A 19,263-nucleotide genomic window follows, 5' to 3' on the forward strand; every position below is an offset into this window, starting at 1 on the left:
GCATATACAGATACTGAAAGAGATTTTGAATGGGATTTAAACTAGAAAATGATCAATATTGAAAATAGTATCAAATTGGATTAGTAAAAAAAATTACTTATGTGTTTGATTTCAATGTTGTCACATTTCCGCATAAAATAAAATATTGTCGAAGCCAATTTCAGGGTGCAGTGAGTGTGTTTGTTATGTTTGAACAAATTTGTCTGCAAGAGACTGCAACATTTTTTTTTATTCAATTTATTATCATAATCCAATTTTTTCTTGATTTCTTTTGATGGTCAGGTATTGATGGGTATTTTAATCCCCCCTCTTCTGCTTGCCCTGGAGTATAAAAGTAAGGAGGAGCTGCAGTTAATGCCACAGACTGTGGAGGAGCACATTGGGGAAATCGAGGACTCTGACACAGAGTCCAATGTCAGCCGCAGGTCATCATATGGTGAGCAGGACATTGAGATGGAGGTAAGTATATACATTCTGAATTCATTGTTTATTCACCATAAATGAAAATTACTTTTCATCACCAATGGTTGTTTAGTTATTTTGCTGACAAAGTTATTATTTATTTATTTATTTCATTTATTTATTTATTGAATAATATGAAAACATGTTGCCTTAAGTTTTGAAAAAAGTTATGCTTGCCAGTTACTGTTATTTGGTATGTTATGTTGACAAGATTTTTTAAAGAATATTAAAAAAAACTTTTTGCCAAAGGGTGGTGTTTAGAAATTCTATATGTGTTAACATGACAGTCAGTACTTCAAGAAGTTTTAATTTTTCATTCTGATTTTGGAATTTATGCCTCTGGAAGTAACAGAAATACAACTGATATTATTTAAGATACAAATATAACATTCCAGATGATCAATGCCAGTCAAGGACAAAACTTGGACAGGTCAGCAGATGCCACAGAAGTGACCTCCCCTGTCAACAGTCCCGTCAGCCCCCCTGTGAACTCTAATGGTCCTCTGTTGGACCAGAGTGCCTTGACAGTCCATAGAGTAACAGATTTCATGAAGAAAAAGAGCCCATTGAGAGTGGGGAAGAAAGTGTATGAGTTTTATGCTGCTCCTATCACCAAGTTTTGGCTGCATACGGTAAGCAGGCATAGAGAAAGAAGTATGAATTCAAAAAAAGTTTTTTCAGCCATTCAAGCTTGCAATCACAACAAAAGATGGTGGATCAAAATTGTGTATGACTTATTGTTTGGTTTGTAATTCAAGAATATCTCTTTTTTTGTCATAAAGAAAAAAAACTTGTTTCAAGATTTATGAAGAAGAAGATGAATGGTATGCTGCTCATGTTACCTAGTGTTTGACACATATGAAAAGTGCACTGCATTTCACTGAGAATATATTAATATTCCAGGCAGTATATTATCTACTCAGTTTTCATTCATAGAAACTTTAGGAACATTGGATAATGATGTACTTGTTGTATGTGTCATTAGGATACATGTGTATGCTTTTTAATTCCAGATGGCCTATGTCATTTTCCTAGCTTCATTCAATTATGTTGTTCTGGTTAAAACTCCACCAAAGCCTTCATGGGTAGAGATTTACGTCATGGCTTACATCTTTACTTTAGCCATTGATAAAGCAAGAGAGGTATGTTTTGAATCATGATGATTTATAAATGATTTTTTCAGTACATAAAAGAGCTAGTGAACTGTGAGTAAATTTGAAAATTATTTTTTCCAGCAAGATATTGAAAATGTAGGAGCCTGTTGCAATTAAAAAAAAAGAAAAAAAATGTTCTACCTAATTTTTTTCATTTTAACCAAAACAGTTCAATTTAAGCATTAGCTTTAATACTTGATACTGTAAAATGATTCATATGTTCTGATTTATATTTGTCAGATTATAGCATCGGAGCCAGTAAAAGCATTGCAGAAATTTTCAGTCTTCTTCGGAGACTTTTGGAACATCCTAGATGTCATTGCCATTGTCCTGTATATAATTGGTGCCGTGCTGCGCAATATGGAGTCCTACATTCAAGACGGCCATGTGGTGTTCAGTGTGGACATCATTTTTTGGTACATAAGAATTCTAGACATCTTCAGTGTTAGCAAGCACTTGGGTCCTTATGTTATGATGGTGGGCAAAATGGTGAGTACTTACATGTTTTATTCACCACATTTAAGGGCTCATTCCCAATGAAATTATCAATCTTTGCAGATGGATCCAACTCCAGGGGGACTCTTGCTTACATTAATTGTACTTGTGTAATTACCAGCTTTTCTTTATTCAACCTTATGCCAAGTTAGCCTGATTGCATTCACTGATAGTCCTCACACAGTTGGATTGACTATCACAGATCATAAGTTTCATTGGGAATGAGCCTTAAGTTCTTTTATTTGTTCTACAAATAAGAATCGGTTTCAAAAAATTTAGTTGAATAGAACATTGTCATCCAGAAGAGCTTCAGGGACCAGTTTTACGAAGTTTAATAGTGTAGTCTCAAGATTTGGTCTACTTCAGTTCAAGATGCATCCATGATACTCCAATAAGACGCAATAACTTAACATAAGCTGAAACATAAGCCCTCTCCTTTTTTAAAGTGGGAGAGGTATTTCATATGTTTGTACTACCAATTTTTTCTTGTATCAAAGTAGACTGATATTTTGGTCTAAAAGTGCTCTAGCACTTTTGTACAACAGGTCCTAGTTGACCTAGTGACTGGCCCCCTCCCCCCCCCCCACCCCCCCCACCCCCCCCCCCCCACACACACACACACACATACACACATGGTGACATCAAGGCAAAAACATGGCAGATCACATATATCGTGTAACGTTACTTTGCTTTCCTCACAATACTTGAGATTTTGAAACATTTTGGATCTATATCCAGTCAAAGCAACAAATACAGCTAAGTTAACTTGAGATGATACAGCCAAGATTGATCTACAGACATTTTAAAGATTTGAATTTAAATTATGAGGAAAATTACAAATAAATGAATGCCACACACTGCTTAATGAACTAGTGGGTTACAAAACCCAGGTTCCACTGAAGTCAACTTGTCTTGCAGGTTGTGGACATGATCAACTTTATTGTGATATTGCTGATAGTGCTCATGAGCTTTGGTGTGTGTCGCCAAGCTATCAAGTTTCCCAACGAAGAACCAAATTGGAATATTCTTAAGGAAGTATTTCTGGAGCCTTACTTCATGTTATATGGTGAAGTGTATGCTGATAAGATTGATCGTAAGTTTTCTACTGACTAGTTTTGATGGGGTATTAATAGTCATTTCTAGCATTGTTTATTCTTTGAATTTAGTAACTTAAGTTTATTTATTGTGCATATTTACAATATTCATACAATTATTATGATGATAACCATTTACATTAATGATGATTTTGTCATGTCTTGATAAAATAGAAATTTTTGAAAGGAAATTTTGGAAAATTAGTGTTTATGCACTACAGCAGTGGTACTCTGATACTGTGAAATATATGAAGTCAAATGGCATATAGCCAAAGAATGCTTCTAGGATTTGGATTATTTTGGTAAAAAAAAATAATTTTGAGAATTTTGTGAGTTTGTGAGGATAAATGAATCTCTTGCAATATTACAGTTGATCTATTAGCTTCCTTTCAAGATGTCCTCAGATATACAATTTGGCCAGACATGTTAAGTTAATTTTAAAAATGTGCAACAAACCCTAATTTTGACAAAATCATATATTTCTCTCTTTTGTCGTTTAATATCTGAGAGTGTTTTTGGTATGTTTAAAATACATATTCCTTACTTGTGACTGTGTTCAGGTTGGATGATTCTTTTTTGTTGCTCTAGTATAATTACATGTAGTGTATTTCCCAGTAGCATTTTAGATAGTTAAAGGATGAACAGCAATTTGATTGAGACTAACTTAAAACCTGAACATGAAAACTCACTTTATGTATCAGAATGATTACATCATAACCTGTCATGGAACTACTATTATACATATAGTTCTGAATTAAACCAACTTTATGGAGTTAAAGGCCTTCTTTACTTTAATTCATTAACAAGTCTGCAGTTTTGCTGTTTGTGAAATAATATTTTTTTTATATTTGTGTTTTTCTATCTACAGTAGATGTCTTCAACCCAACTTTCTCTTTGTAGCTAAGTGTGGTGGACCACACGAAGAGCCCTGTGTCCACGGACACTGGGTCACTCCAGCTGTTATGACCATCTTCCTTTTGGTCGCCAATATCCTGCTCCTTAGTCTTCTCATTGCTGTGTTCAAGTATGTATTGACATAGATAAATGGCGCTGCAGTACCCCCACCCCCAACCCTCCCTGTAACAGCACTTCTAGTTATAGTGTCTTGCATAAATTTCATAGGTCTAATTTTGTTTGTTGCAGCTGATTGCGGTGGCAGTAATGAGGAACCCTGTATACACGGACACTGGGTCTTCCCAGCTATCATGTCCATCTTTCTCCTGGTTGCCAATATACTGCTCCTTAACCTGCTTATTGCGGTATTTAAGTAAGTGCATGCTTTGTCTGTCCAGTGCCTTGTAAGGTATTTGAGCAGAATGAGGTCAATTCATCAATATCTTAGTTTAACAACCTACACTACTTAAAATGGTTTTACTTATAGTGGTGCTTTCTGATTCAATACTAACTGGCAATTTTGAATTGGATTTTGGTACTAATTGCCTTATCTCATTTACACTGTAATTCTCATTTTACCAGTAGTTAAAGTGAGCATTTTATGCACAAAAAATTATTTTGAGCACATTTCACAATTTTCATTTTATAGCTAGTTTCTGTAGTTTGCATATTTTATTCGTACAGAATTTCTTTGTAATTGTATACATAGCAATATTAAAAAAAAAAAGGGGGGGAGGGGGAGAAAAGCAGATTTGTATACATAATGTAACTCGGCTGTTTTAAGCTGTACACTGAACAAAATTCTTGTTTGAAAACCTTCATAATGACTTGAAAGTGATTATCTGTTAAACTAACATCTAGGACTTTTCTGAAAAACAAGTACGTATACATTACTGGCAAAAGGTGAGAGAATGATGTCTTTATCTCTATGAATTTTCAGTTCAACATTCAACCGAGTAAATGCCAATTCTCGTCAGATCTGGAAATTCCTGCGCTACACCCTGGTGATAGAGAATGAACAGAAACCTTTGCTGCCTCCTCCATTCATTGTTTTAAGCCATGTATATCTCATTGTCAAATATGTCATCAGGAGGTGCAAGGGAAAGCTGGATATCTATGACAATGGCCTCAGTAAGTCAAAACCTATCACCCCATTTCCATAGAATTTTAGATCGATCTATCCCTGTGGGGAGTCTCACTAGATTCCTGTTAGCTTGGCCGGCTTAAGCGTCTGTCCTGCCTACTAAAAGCTGTAAGGGGGTAATTAACTCTGGTGTCCGCTCGGCTGACTGCAATTTAGCCTGAACCCCCAGTGAGTTAGGTCGATCTAAAACTTAATCTTTAGATTGATCTAAATCTCTGGGAAAGCACCCTATGATCATTATGTGTGTACATATATTTATGTGTCTGCATGTATTTTAATACTAAGATACACTGTGAATCAAGGACATCAAGAAGAGTGACCCAGAGTTCTGTCTAAAATAAAAAAAAACATTAATTTATGTTTTGATATATTATAAAACTTAGTAAACTCTTGCAGACAATTTTGAAATTCTTTTATTATATGCTGCTGCATGTAGTTACATGTATCATTGTGAAATAACTGATGCTGTGCTATGCACTGATTCTGTTGAAAACAGTTTTGCCGTCGAAATACTCCAAATTTTCAATGACTTGAAAATTAATTGTTTTTTCTTCAGAGCTTTTCTTGGATGAGGAAGATGTTGAAGTTCTCCATGATTTTGAGGAAGATTGTGTGGAGGATTTGTTCAGGCAAAAAGAGAACTTACTCCAGTCATCCACAGAGCAGAGGATCAGAGTGACCAATGACAGGTGTTGTACAGTGTATCATGGCAGTAGCATTTTCAATGGTTACCTATTGGATTTTTAAGGTTTTGAATATAGCCAGTAATTTTGGCACTACTGAAAAAGTACATTATGTAAATGCATACGTTGTCTAGTGCCCTGTATTAAGATAGGTGTGAAAACTGTATGTAAGGTATGTATGTAAGTGAAAATTTTAATAGACAAGTATTTTCTATTGGTAACTGGTAAGTCTCTTTAGAAGTTTTTATAGAACCTATTTTTATATTATCTGAATAAAGAAAAGATTGAAATGAGAAAATTGATTGATTGTTATGTCAGAGTTAAATCAAAGAAAAGCTAATTGAAGCAAAGTGGTTATTGACTCCATAGATAGCTTGTACAAAGTTACAAGATATAGAAGAAGAACAAAATTACAAAAAATTATTTCCATATATCTTGTACAAAGTTACAAGATATAGAAGAAGAACAAAATTACAAAAAATTATTTCCATATTTCAGGGTGGAGAACATGGCCCTGAGACTGGATGATTTAAACCAGAAGGAGAGTGCAGTAAAATTGTCCATCCAGGCTGTGGACTTCAGGATGGCCAAGATGGAGGAAATGCTGCTGGAGACTGCACAGAACCTTGCCAATTTACAGCGTGCGATGGCAGAGGTCGCCACTAGTACTCAGTCACTCATAACTCCACCTGTTTTGAGTCAAGAAGGTGGTAACTTAAGTCCAATGACCGAGGTCATGGAGGAAGAGACCTCATCACAGGGCACAGAAACACCTACCAGTGCTGATGTCTCATTCCCTGTGAAGGCCCCTGTGACCAGCACAGTTGCCGAGGCAACATCTGAGGCAACTTTGACAACAACAACAACAGCAGTAGCAGCAACAGGGAGAGGGAAGAAAAAATTTGGCAGACGTGTAAAATTTGGTGGTAGCATGATGGGCCCAGCCCAGACAAAACCACATTTGTTCAGGCGCCAGGCCAGTGCTCCAGCCAGTGTGGTATATGCAAGGCCCTACTACAACAAATCTGCATCCTCTTTCCATGAAGCTCCAACCATTGATCCCAAATATGCACATACCTCTTTACTTCAACGTAGACATGTCAAAGCTCTGCAGAAGATTTCAGTCCCAAAGTCTTCAGCAAGGAAGGAAGATAATAGTAGTAATAACAGTGCGCTTCTCAGACAGTCAGCCATGGAAGAATTTGTCAGGAATGCCTCCAGAATGACCCAAGGTTCTATTCAAGAGCCCCCTCTTTTCACTTCAGCTTCACTGAAACCCAGCCTGACTCCTTCTTATCAGCAAGGTCTTGGTGTTAGTGGTGAATTCTCTTCACCAAAGAAGGCTCCATCCAAAGGAGATGAACAGGAACATCCACAATCCATTCCATCTAGTAGTGCAGCACATGGTCCCAACACCCCAGCATATCCCATCACTGTCCCAGCTTATTCCACTAGCATCCCAGGTTATCCCGCTAGTGGCGTGCCATATCCTACCAGTGTCCCCGCATCAGAATATTATGTGCCATACTCTTCGCCATACTCTGCTGTCGGTGGCACTTTCTTTACCCCTGCCCCAACTACCATGATTCCAGCCTTCACCCCCTTCCTGTCTCAGCACAGGGCAGAGTACACCAGTATTACTGATGACATCGACACCTCATATGTCCAGCAAGGTAGTCCAGAGAGCATTCCAGGGACACCACACTTCTCCATGAGCTCATACGACTCTCAGGATGAACTGAGGGAGGCGAAGGGTGGGAGCCCTGAGAAGGACGCCATCATCGTAGAGGCGAAGGTGTTGAAACACGCTGAAGAGAGTGAACATGAAATCATGGAGCCTGTGATACGCTGTCGAATACGGCAAATCTCTATCTCTGAGAACGAAGGTCTGAGTGACTCTCTACTGAGCGAGCTGGAGTTAGTACATAAAGAGTTGATACCAGCACAGGCCAAGAACTCGTCTGATGAGGACAGTGGGAAGGAGATGGAGGAGGATGGCAGTGACGAGACGGTTAATGAAGGTGACCATGGAAATAGTGAGGTGGAAATGGACAGTCAGTTAGATCTCCAAGTAGGAGATGTAAATATTGTAACGAGTAATAATCAGGTGCAGATTGACATTTCTTCAACATCAAATGGTGTAGATGATAGCCATGTGAATGAGAAGGTATGCTAGGAGAGGGAAGTAGTGACAAAATTAATAGTGATTTTTTTATCATTTTAGAAATGGTACAATATTTATTACATACTGTGTATGGTAAACTGAAGTGATAGACTGATTGAATATATTGAATATGCAGTGAAGCATAATTTTGAATATGATCTAGCTGACAAGTGCCATAATGGATTTTGCTTGATCTAAATAGTTCAGTTTTTGTGCTTGTGTATAAAGGTGGTGGGGGGGGGGGAGGATTTCAAATCTGACCCATTTTTCAAATTTCAGGTAGAAAAATGGAATTGTTACTGTCACTATTAATTATTTTAAATATATTTACTCTTTTTTGTAACATCTCTGCAGTGCTGCTTTTTATTAACCTCAGGTACCTGTGCATTTTCAGTATGACATATGCTCAAATATAGGGTCCCACTTACATGTACTTTGATGTCGCTTTTGGATTCAATTGGTGCATTTTCACATACGTGCCAACCATTGCATTGTGGATTAATTTTTTGTGTTGTTAGGATCAGAGATCTGACAGTTATTGCAGTTTGCAGATTAAGCCAAGCTCAGTGCTGAAGGTGGCAGATGATGGGGGGAGGCAGTGCACCTCTTTCAAAAATGTCAGGTTGTGTGTTCACATTACATTTTCCTTAGGTCTTTATCTCAATATCCAAACAAAGAATGGGTGTAGCTACTGTAATAGAATAGAAATGACATTTGAAGCATGCATTCAGTTCTGTGATCTAAATCAACATCCTGAGATCTAGTTAGGATATCAAATACATTTTGAGTGTGAAAACTGAATCTTGTGAATAGTTATTTTCAATAAATCACTGTGTGTTTTTAAATCACAAAGGTTAACGCATGGGTCCAATTCACTTTTGTGTTCAAGTTCTGCATTCTTACAGCCATTATAACTATTTAAGGCCTCCATTCAAAAATGATAAGTTTTTTCACTTATTTGTTGCTGCTTTTTCATTTTTTTCTAGTGTACCCTTTCAATATATTTCAAAGCAGTGAAAATTGTTGTTAGCATCAAACTTAAAGTAAAGATCAAGTCTTTTAGAGGTGTTGCAAAAGAAAGAAATGACCAAGTTGCTGGGGGTGTGTTAGATATTTAGAGTGCAAAGAAATTTATTTCCATGTACTTGCCTCATGAAGAATCTCTGTATATACCTTTGAAATGGGTTACGTGGTGTGTATTGAATTGCCACCATCTATATTAGAAAAATGTGTTAAAATTAGGAATCTAGTATGGTGGGTAAAAATTAGGAATCTAGTAAGAATATGAAATGATTCTCTTAAAGCAGAACGGTATAAATAGTAACTTTATGCACATGATTGCAATTTATTGGATTAAAGTTTTTTTGTTCAGTCACAGCACCTTTTATATGTCAATGAATATATTTTTCCAGGGATACAAGACTCCATGATGGTCTTTGAGCAACTTTTGAGATGAGTTAAAGTTATTAATAGCACAACATCAGTTTACCTGTATTTAATTATTTATTAATGAGCATGGAACAAACATACAGAAGATGACTTTTGTATTGTAATTCTCGTTGAGGAAGGGTGCTAAAGCAACCCATGTCTGAGTGTTGTTAATTATCTTAACACATTTTTTCTTGTTCACTTTATGTGTCATATTTAATGGAAGAGGTGCTTGAAGAAATTAATAATTCAAGTTGATCAAAATAATGACTATTTAATATATTATGAAGAATTTGTGATAGACCGTACAAAAAGTATTGTAAGTAATATTCCATCCTGTGTTATTCACCTATTTCACATAATTGTGTATATAACTAAGTGACATACAAGTTCTGTTGAAGGCTATACAGAACTAGGTTAAAGAATGTGCTAAATTCATACGCAGTACCCTGATTTCCATAGTTGTTCATCCTTTATCTTCCATGCCTGATATGGGACATGGTGAACCAACAAGCCACTCTTCTTCAGTGCATCCAGACCGTCTACCAGTCATCAATTTGTCACTGTAATAGAAACATTGTGTAGTAAGTCCAGCTGTTGCTAGTCATATAGTAATTTTAGGTAATTTTGGGTAGTTCAGGTATGACTAGTTTAGGATATCAATGGGGATAATTCAAGAGCCTGAATGAGGCTCTCGGCATCTGATGGAGTAAAATGGTGGGGTTTACTATTTAGTGATAAGGCACTATGCACGGGGAATGTCGTCTTAGAAAGTGATGCAAAAGTGATACACAAAACATGGTGGATTAGTAGTGTTCACAAAACATGGTGGATTAGTAGTGTTGAATAATAGATTAATTCTAGAGAGAGTGCGAGAAACAACCATGTCCATGGATAAAGTCGGTCAGCTTTTATTTATTTTCACACTGCATTTGTTAGTCTGTCATTATATTTTTTTCTCCATTCTCTCCCAAATCCTGTGAGATCTCCCTTGATTTTGAGCCAAGTTGCAAGACTGGGCAATATTGGAAGATCCCCATGACTTCGATATACATGACAGATATCATTAAGCATCCATTTAGACAGCTGTAAGCAGAATTCTGGATATTTGTTTCATTTTTCATGTATCTAGGGGAAAGGGCAGTTATTCAGGTTTACCATAAATAATATTTTTATTTATTTATTGTAGGCATTTTCTTCACTAGGCAGAATCTTCCATTTATGTTACAATATGTTGTTTTACCTTTGTCTTCTATGAAGTGTTGAACATGGGTTGACACTAAAAACTTATTTTTATTCATGTCTCTTGACTATGTTATGCTACCTCTAATGAATTACATTATGTGCAACATGGTGTACCATTTAAAAAGATTATTAAAACTTTTTGAAGGTTAGTTGTTCATGTCATTTTTGAAGAATGAGAGAGGAAATCAATTAGTTTATACTCAGGCGGATCCAGGATTATTTGAAGGGGGGTCCAGTTTTTGTTAGGAATAACGAAGCCAACCCTCGTCCCCAAAAAATTTTGGAGGGCAAACATTACCATTTAGTACAGTTTAGATCTGATTCAGCTCGTTAAAATTCTAATTTCAAAGTAACTGGAAAGACGTTTTTTGGTCTGATTTTTTGACATTGGAGTCACCAGGGAAGGGTACTACTACATAACCCCATTCCTTAGCTTGAGAGGTACACTTTTCTTACCCTATTCCCTAATAAAAATAATAATAACAGTGACCAAAATAAGATAATTTCTTCGTCTCTGTGCCCTGCATATATATTTATTATGATAAAAAGAAAGGTAAAATTAAGACGTATGTGTCATTGGTGGGTCTATGCTCTGGCTATGGGGCTTATTTCTAATTGAAGAAAAATGGTCAAAAATAGGGAAAGGCGAGCGTATGGTATCTCAACTGTTTTGCACTAAATTAAAAGAAAGGAGACAGAAATGAGATGGGGTAAAACATTTTACAAGGGAAAAGTTGAATATTTTAGTGAAGCGCCTTTCTAAAAATTGAGTGTGTCGAGCTCACAGCTTGGTCTTCTCTAACACAATCGTGCCTGCGTTCCACTTTACCTACAATTTACAAAAAGCATTGTTATTCAAATTAGACTAACTTCAAGTGACAAGTATTCAGACAGTCATGTGGTGGACAAAATTTCGGGATGTGGTGCTGATTCTCGTGAAACAAACACGATATATTCAGTGATGCCTGCTTGGCCTGGCACTACAACTTGTAAGTACAGATTGTATGTTGCTTTTCTCATCACCGTGACAAATATGGGGCGCAAAACTTTCTAGTAAGATGGAGAATTCCACCCATATGTATAAGGTTCTCTGCACAATCAGTAATCTACATGTAATCACTCGGCGATCACTCACACTGAACAGGCTCTTTTGATATTTCATTTGTCTGATCTGACAGATAAATTCGAATATTCAGTTGATTTTGTATTTCGTAATGTTTAACCATATTTGATGTAATACTTGAAATATAATGGAAAATAAAATTACAGACAGAAGCAGTAACACATGGCATTCACAATACATGGAAGAGATTTGTTACTACATTGTCTTTAGAGCTTTCGTATAATTCATTTCTTATTGGTCTTGATTTTTTATCTACTTTCAGTCCCCGGTCGGCAAGAGATGAAGATTTCTTTGCAACGGAGGCTCCAAAAATCCAAATACAAATTAAGCAATCGTTTTAATAATACTCATTTTATTATGCGAAAGCAATGTGCATACGAAATTAATCTGGAATGCAACAGTAGTAAAAGTCCACGTCTTACTTTAGATATTTTAGATACTTTTAATATTTTAGAATCACAATTTAAAAGAGGTACGCTGTACTTCTATCACATATACATGTACATGTAGGCCTACTTATTGCTTGTGTAGGAATTAAACTGACTTCGGAGTTCGTATGTTTGTAACATCAAAACTTTCGAGTGACAAAAGTCCTTATTATCGATTTTTATTTAGGCCTACAAAACGGCCACAACTAATTCGAGGAAGTTTGCTAGATTTTAAAACATTTTAATTTATATTTGAAAATCTGTAGGTCTCTGCCAAACATACGTTGTTTCGATTCATTACCTGTGATATAAAATATTTACTTCGTGAACTAAAAGGTCTAAGAGAGCATTCACATCGAGAAGAGTCGATGTCTAGCAAGGCCGGGGCCTAAATATGGCGGACCTACATCAAAGGAAGACCGTGTAATCCTTTAATGGTCTCTCAATGACATTCATTGAGAGACGTGAAAGTAACTTATGCATAGACGACGACCCCGGGATATTGAACAATATTTGCAGTTTTTTCAATTGGGCACAACCTTCGTATAAAATCAAGTTTAAAGTAATCACTGAAAGTTTTGCACCACAGAATTTTAATTATCTCGAAAATTTTCATCCTTAAGATTTGGATATTAATTGCAGAAGAACAAGAAAATGGCGCCTAACTATGTGTTGTTGTTTTTTCAATCCGTGGTCGTTTCTACAGAATATGTGCAATATATTATTGATAGTTTTAATGAATGTACATATGTTTTGTACCACATTGAAAAAAATATTAATTGGATTATTACTCCTTTTCGCGCCTGGTATATACTTTGAAGTGACACGTTACTCTATATCTTGATATTATTTTGATCGTTGAATTAAAATAAAATCTTTTCAAATATGAGAACATCGTTTTGTTTGTTACTTTCTCATCAGTGCTCAAGTAAAATATTAATAAAGATGAAAAAGATAATCTGGTTTAGTGCTATTCGACCTCCTGCTCTTTTACTTTAGAGTTAGCTATCGTATCAACTTAGCTACCGGCCCAGGGCATTTCGCACGCTAAAAGGGAAACCTTTTAGTCAAATGTACAATTATTTTTACATGAACGTGGGATGCGATCCTGTCTTCTTCTGATTCCCAGTCTGGCACGTTACCGGTTCGTCTATTCACCCAACCACCCACCCTAAACTTTCGATCTTTTCTTTATAGTTACGGGGTGAATATTCACTTTTTTCTTACAAAAAGGAACTCCTTGTTACCTGTTGGTATAGCAGACCAGTCTAGAACGATACCAGTGCCTCTATTCACCCAACTAACATAACCTATGCGTTTTTTTACTAATGATTCGATAATATTAATTTTTCGGGTTTTTGTTTCATTTTAATATAGACTGAAGCTTAAGTCAAGGAGTTATATCTGTTATAACTCCTTGCTTAAGTTAAAATTTAAAAATGTCGCAGAAATCGATAAAGTTGACAAATTTATTCCACATTTGAAGTCACTTTTAGTCCATACTTAAGTTAGAACTTTCTTTTTTAATTTTTACAAGGCGTTGACAGCGTATTAACCGAGAGGTTCTTTGATGTTTTTAATGTTGAAAGATAAATGCAACACTTGTAAAATAATTGAGACAATTCAATATCTGCATTATAATCGCAGTTAAAATATTGCCAACGCGCACATGCTAGATAACAATGATAAAAGGGTTGAAATTCGCTGACGTTTATTCACAAAATGACACATAGAAACAAATGATCTCATTATTTAACGAAAAAATGTCTTAATCATTGAATGGTAGACATCTAATCAAATTAATCCAAGTCAAACAGAATTTGAGGTCTCAAATGATAGTATAGCATAATATGCTAAAAGAATGATTTTTGCATTAAAATTACGTTATTGCACTAGCTTACTTACGTGTAAACAAATCACAATCTTTTAATCACAGTTTTCTAGATGACGCATATCGAAACTTTCATGAATATGTCCGCCTTCTGTGTTTTATGTTCAATGTCATTATTTTAAACCAAGTACAGGGGTACGCTGCCAGTCCTTCCAGTTGAATATCAAGTTTTTAAGTGTTTCACCAAGTATAATATATATATTCCATTATACCTGTTTCCTTCTACCAGGGTCGCGCAGATAATTTCCTCTGTCACAGTGCACAAAAGAAACATCGTTAAGCCAGAAGCATTATCTGTGAATATTTAGTGAAAAATCAACCCGTGTCCCTGGTAGAGGGTAGGCGTTCAGCTGAATCGGGAGGAGAAGCCAAGGACGTGAAGGAAAGTCCCCGCACTCTTTTCTCAAAGTCCACGTGGTCGTATTCCCATTATTTCACCAAGAATCATCATCCTTTCCACAATCCAAGTCAAACATCGTATTCATGAACTTGTCTTGAACTCGAATATGTTCTATTTACATGCAAGTAAAACTGTCTTTTGTCCCCAGAACTATCAATATCATCCCTGCGTTTGCTGATGCCTCGGCACTTGTACTCTTTACTTTACTGACTGGTCATTTCCCTGGTCATCCTTGACAACTGGTCATCTCCCTTTGAAGTTATATAACTTTCTGGGAAGGGTTCCCACACGCCAAGTTATGAGATAAATGACCTTGATCTCTATCTAGGCCAGTGGTCAGATGGCTTTTTAAAGGACATGTACAGCAACCCTCATTGATTGTCACAAATTTCAATCCGTTTCCTATTTCTTAAATCCTGCTTAATTAACTTGATGTGGAAACAAATAAACAATAGGCTGAGGGATAACTCAGACATGATAAAATAAATAATGTTTAATTCACTGTATGTTTGCTTTTTGTTTATACTTTTTTCTTTTCGTCACACCCTGAAACGAAGTAATACTAATAAAAACCTTATTTACGATGCGTCCATCGTGTCAGAGACGTAGAATCAACTGAAAACTTAAACGACACCAAGGTTTTCTCTTCAGGGTGTCAATTGTGTTAGAGAAGCCGACTACGTAATATTACTTCACTACCGCAATCAACGTGCACGACGATTCCTTTTGGCTACAGGGTGTTAAAGAAGGTCCCTCGGTAAAGCCGAGTTTACTTTTATGAATATTTCCTTTTTTGCACATAACAATCGGGGGGTCGTGTTAAAAATATTTAGTCCCTTTTAACACTGGGCATAACCTTTAACTAGACGGATCCACTTTGAGAGATTGACGACTTCATTGTTTGGCTATTGTGTGATGTATAGCCTACTGTACTTGTGTAAAGGGCCTTAAGCTTCATAACCAAGTTGGTCGGCATACGGTAATGTGCCATGAATTTCGAACAGTAGAAAATAATTAAATTTGGGAAAAGATCGTTCTGGCCGAAATTCATGAAATGGAGGTGCTCAGAACTTCTGAAAGTTCGAATTTCATGGAATTCTGTCAATTTTGACCGGAAGTTGTCTGTTCGTCGCTAGGCCTTCTGTTTTCTTCTCCCGACGATCTATTTAGAGTTACCGTAATGTATGATGTGTGAGTGTCGGTAATTGCGACCAAAGGTATACACGTACTTTCACCCGATCACTGTGTATGGCCCATAGATAGAGCGGTACTGTTGTCTAGGGCCGCGAAACAGCATCGTTATCAGTAGTGTCGTTTTTCAAAGCGATTCTGGCAGCCAGAAACTTGTGTCGTTTTTCAAAAACGATCCTGGCGCTCAGAACGGGAGTGGACGGAGGGAGAGACGGTCGACGATTAGCGTCTGCCACGGCCAGATAACCTTTACTATGAAAGCTTAGTGTTTCCGTTGCTCCTTTCCGTGCACTGAAACCGAGACGACAGCCGATCAGTGTCTATGGCGCACGTGCAGGTAGCCTTCATCTGCGATAAGTGTCTTCCGCGACCAGGTTCGTTGCCTTTACCGTTAAAGTCGGGCGGAGCTTTACGCGCGGATGCGTCCTCATCTCGCCGTTCGCGGGTCGGTGTCTCCGACGCATACGTAGCCTTCCCTGCAGAAGCCGGCCTCGGCACTACGGCCTCTCCTCCGTGCGGGGAGGCCACTACGACCGCAGATCGGTATGTGCGGCGCACAGGTAGCCTTCGCCACGGCAGCCGAACTGTGTATTACGGTCTCTCTCCGTCGTGCGCTGTGACCAAGATGACCGCTGATTGTTGTCTGCGATCAAATATATTAGGTTTAGGGGGGGGGGGGTGCAGGGCCGTTTTTTTTTTTTTTTTTTTTTTTTTCGCTCAGGCAACCCAATCTTAACCAGCAGCAGCAACTGATTTCCTGGCGCATAGTTGCGTCAAAGTACGCATTTGAAAAGCGTGTACGTTTTGTCATTGAAACCATCTTCAAACAAACGCGAGAGATAGGTAATCTAGAGTAAACCGAAAAGGCAGTTTTTATATTCGTTCAAGGGAATGGAAGATCGTCAATGGGAGATAGTGAGCGATCTGAGCGCGACAATAAGCCAATTTCCACACTAGTTCAAGGGACTTCGTTACTATATTCGTCAGCAAGAGATCGTCAGCGATTCGAGCAAGCATAGAAGCTTGGACTTTTTGTCCATGCTAGAAGGCAATATTCATGTAGTCAGCAGGATATGGTTTGCTGGTTTGCGACAGGGGCGTAACCAGGCATACGCACGGATACACTGTGCGCATATAATTTTTTGGCAAACCATGATATTATTCTCTATAAATCTAGTGTACTTTTCAAGGAATATTATCGAAAATCCCCTTCGATTATAAGTTAACGTCACCTGAATGTACAAATTCTCTGTATAATTTATATATGCACCATTGTTCTGACACCCTTCCCGTATGCTTTCACAGAACTGAGGTAAACAATACTCCTTACCATCTGAAGTCCGATCTTAATCGTCCATCTAGCTGGAACTTGCTTTACCTCTTAATTAGAGGGTAAAGTGCCCTTCAGCTCACAGGTAGCTTTTGTCTTGAGTGTATCGAACGCGACATTTATCTCAGATAAAAATCTACCTGTGTGTTATTTTCAAAGAGCTGCTCCAGCAGACCTGGGGGCACTAGATAAATCTGATCATCGGGTTAAACAAGGAGCCAGAGAAACAAAGGAAGATTGATTTTTCCTGCAAAGTTTCAAAGAATTTTGACACGGACTTGATCCAGCTTAACCCTCCAAAATAACGGGGTGGCATGGGCAATTTTTACAAAATTTAGAAACAATTAAACTTAGATATATTACAATTTTATCCTTTAATATAATTTTGGGAGGCATGCACCCGCATGTAAGCTGGGTGATGTCAGTAAGCCCCTAGTTAAATAAATATACCCTTATGAGCAAGGGTTTTCCCAGCGAACCGTCCAGCCGTCATTTGGACGGCCGCTGACATCACCGGACAGCCTATATTTTCAAAGACGGCTAGACGGCTTGCGACTTTTTTTTTAATGACGTCTTGGCTTGTCGGGACAGCCGTGGACGTTGTAAGAAATTTTCTTAGAGTAATTTGACGTACCTAGCTTTTATGATGCGTCACAGATGAATGGTACTACTTTGTAGTGTACGCTGATATTCAGTCACGACGAAACTACTTCCTAAAGCTTACAAAACACAATAAAATGTTTCTATGAACTTTAAGATACACATTCCACGCCGTATGCAGCAGTGACAAGAGTGAGCTTCATGCGGTACAAAACACTAAGCAAACTACAGGCCAATTTGTGAAAGGGGACACCTTCCGGACCTTCATACGCACGGCAACTGACAAAGCTGATTGACAAAAAGGAAAATTTCAAATTTTCAGCGAGAGATCGTTCGCAATCCGAGAGAGACCAGGAGGCAATTTTCATATTTGTTAAAGAGACTTCGTAAGCCAAAGGGTGAGACAGAACGCAATTTTCGTATGGTCAGCGTCGCAATCCGAGTGAAACGAGAAAACTCATACTCGTTCAGTGGCTTTCGTTTGCAGAAGATCGTCAGCCGGAGATCGTTCTCGATTGTTTTAAACCCTCCATCCCTCCCCATTGGGATTTATAATTTTTAAAAATATTTTTCATTTCATTTGTACATTTCAAGTGACTTCATTAGCGGAAGATCGTCGGCGGGAGATCGTGAACGATCTGAGCGAGACAAGAAAGCAATAATGGTAGTCTTTATTGCAGCTCTTAATATTGCTCTTTTGTTCTGTTACTGAAGTCTCTACTGTTAACAATGCTATTGTGCGCCTCAGCAAAACTACCGATCGCTATCTCGCACCGAATACTGCGGTAAAGAAACAACAGCCCGACAGTACAACTCTTAATAGATTCTCCTGTTATCTGAATGAATGGATATGACGATGTTGTTTAGCGTCCTAAACTAACGGTACCGATCGTTATCTTGCACCTTGGGCCGCACACGTAGTACGCAGGTAAAGGTACGCTAGGGCAACATTGCCGACTGTTAGATCTTTATAAGCGCGAGAATAGCCCGGTGGCCGATTTTAAGGTGTACGAAATTCACGAAATCAAGATCGCGCAAAATTGCTTACTGGCCGAAATTCATGGTCCAGAAAAAACTCCAGACGGCCGATTTTAAGATCGTTCGAAATTCAAGAGCCGTTCGAAATTCATGGCACTTTACCGTAATAACTGAGACACGTTTCAAATATGGAATCCAAAAGGGGATTACATGGCAAGCTTTCAAGTATTTGATCCACAGTTCAGTTAGTCTGCAGATCAACTTGGTTGTGAACAGTCTTCAACTAAATTCTCTGTGCTATTAAAAAATACACATTAGCATGTTATTTTTGAGTCATTTTTGGATAGTTAAAGGATTTTAAAAATTGCACTTTTTGTTTCTTTTTAAAAATTAATCTGGTAGGTTATTCATTTTGCCTTGCAAATGCTAGTAGCAACCAAGTTTATTTGACTTTTGAATCAGATTTAATTTAATTTCTTCATTATCTTTGATGTTCCTTACTAAACTATATATTTCAATTAAAAATAAGTAAGGGTAGGTAGCTGCATATGAACACTCA

At 37.5% G+C, this 19,263-nt stretch overlaps 1 protein-coding gene across 1 annotated transcript in view; it reads left to right on the forward strand.

The window, feature by feature from the left end:
• Positions 1 to 10,912, forward strand: part of LOC106164220 (transient receptor potential cation channel trpm) — a 17,068-nt gene extending 6,156 nt beyond the window's left edge. The window contains exons 10-18 of the mRNA XM_087014109.1: positions 283 to 459; positions 858 to 1,094; positions 1,476 to 1,604; positions 1,857 to 2,105; positions 3,030 to 3,204; positions 4,349 to 4,472; positions 5,040 to 5,230; positions 5,800 to 5,932; positions 6,425 to 10,912. Of these exons, the coding sequence (XP_086870235.1) occupies positions 283 to 459; positions 858 to 1,094; positions 1,476 to 1,604; positions 1,857 to 2,105; positions 3,030 to 3,204; positions 4,349 to 4,472; positions 5,040 to 5,230; positions 5,800 to 5,932; positions 6,425 to 8,102 (3,093 nt within the window). The 3' untranslated portion in view covers positions 8,103 to 10,912. The remainder of the gene's footprint in view (positions 1 to 282; positions 460 to 857; positions 1,095 to 1,475; positions 1,605 to 1,856; positions 2,106 to 3,029; positions 3,205 to 4,348; positions 4,473 to 5,039; positions 5,231 to 5,799; positions 5,933 to 6,424) is intronic.
• Positions 10,913 to 19,263: the final 8,351 nt, after the last annotated feature.

The sequence above is a fragment of the Lingula anatina genome, chromosome 1, assembly GCF_051362555.1.
Source record: "Lingula anatina isolate TDL-2025a chromosome 1, LinAna3.0, whole genome shotgun sequence".
In the NCBI taxonomy this organism is placed as follows: domain Eukaryota; kingdom Metazoa; phylum Brachiopoda; class Lingulata; order Lingulida; family Lingulidae; genus Lingula; species Lingula anatina.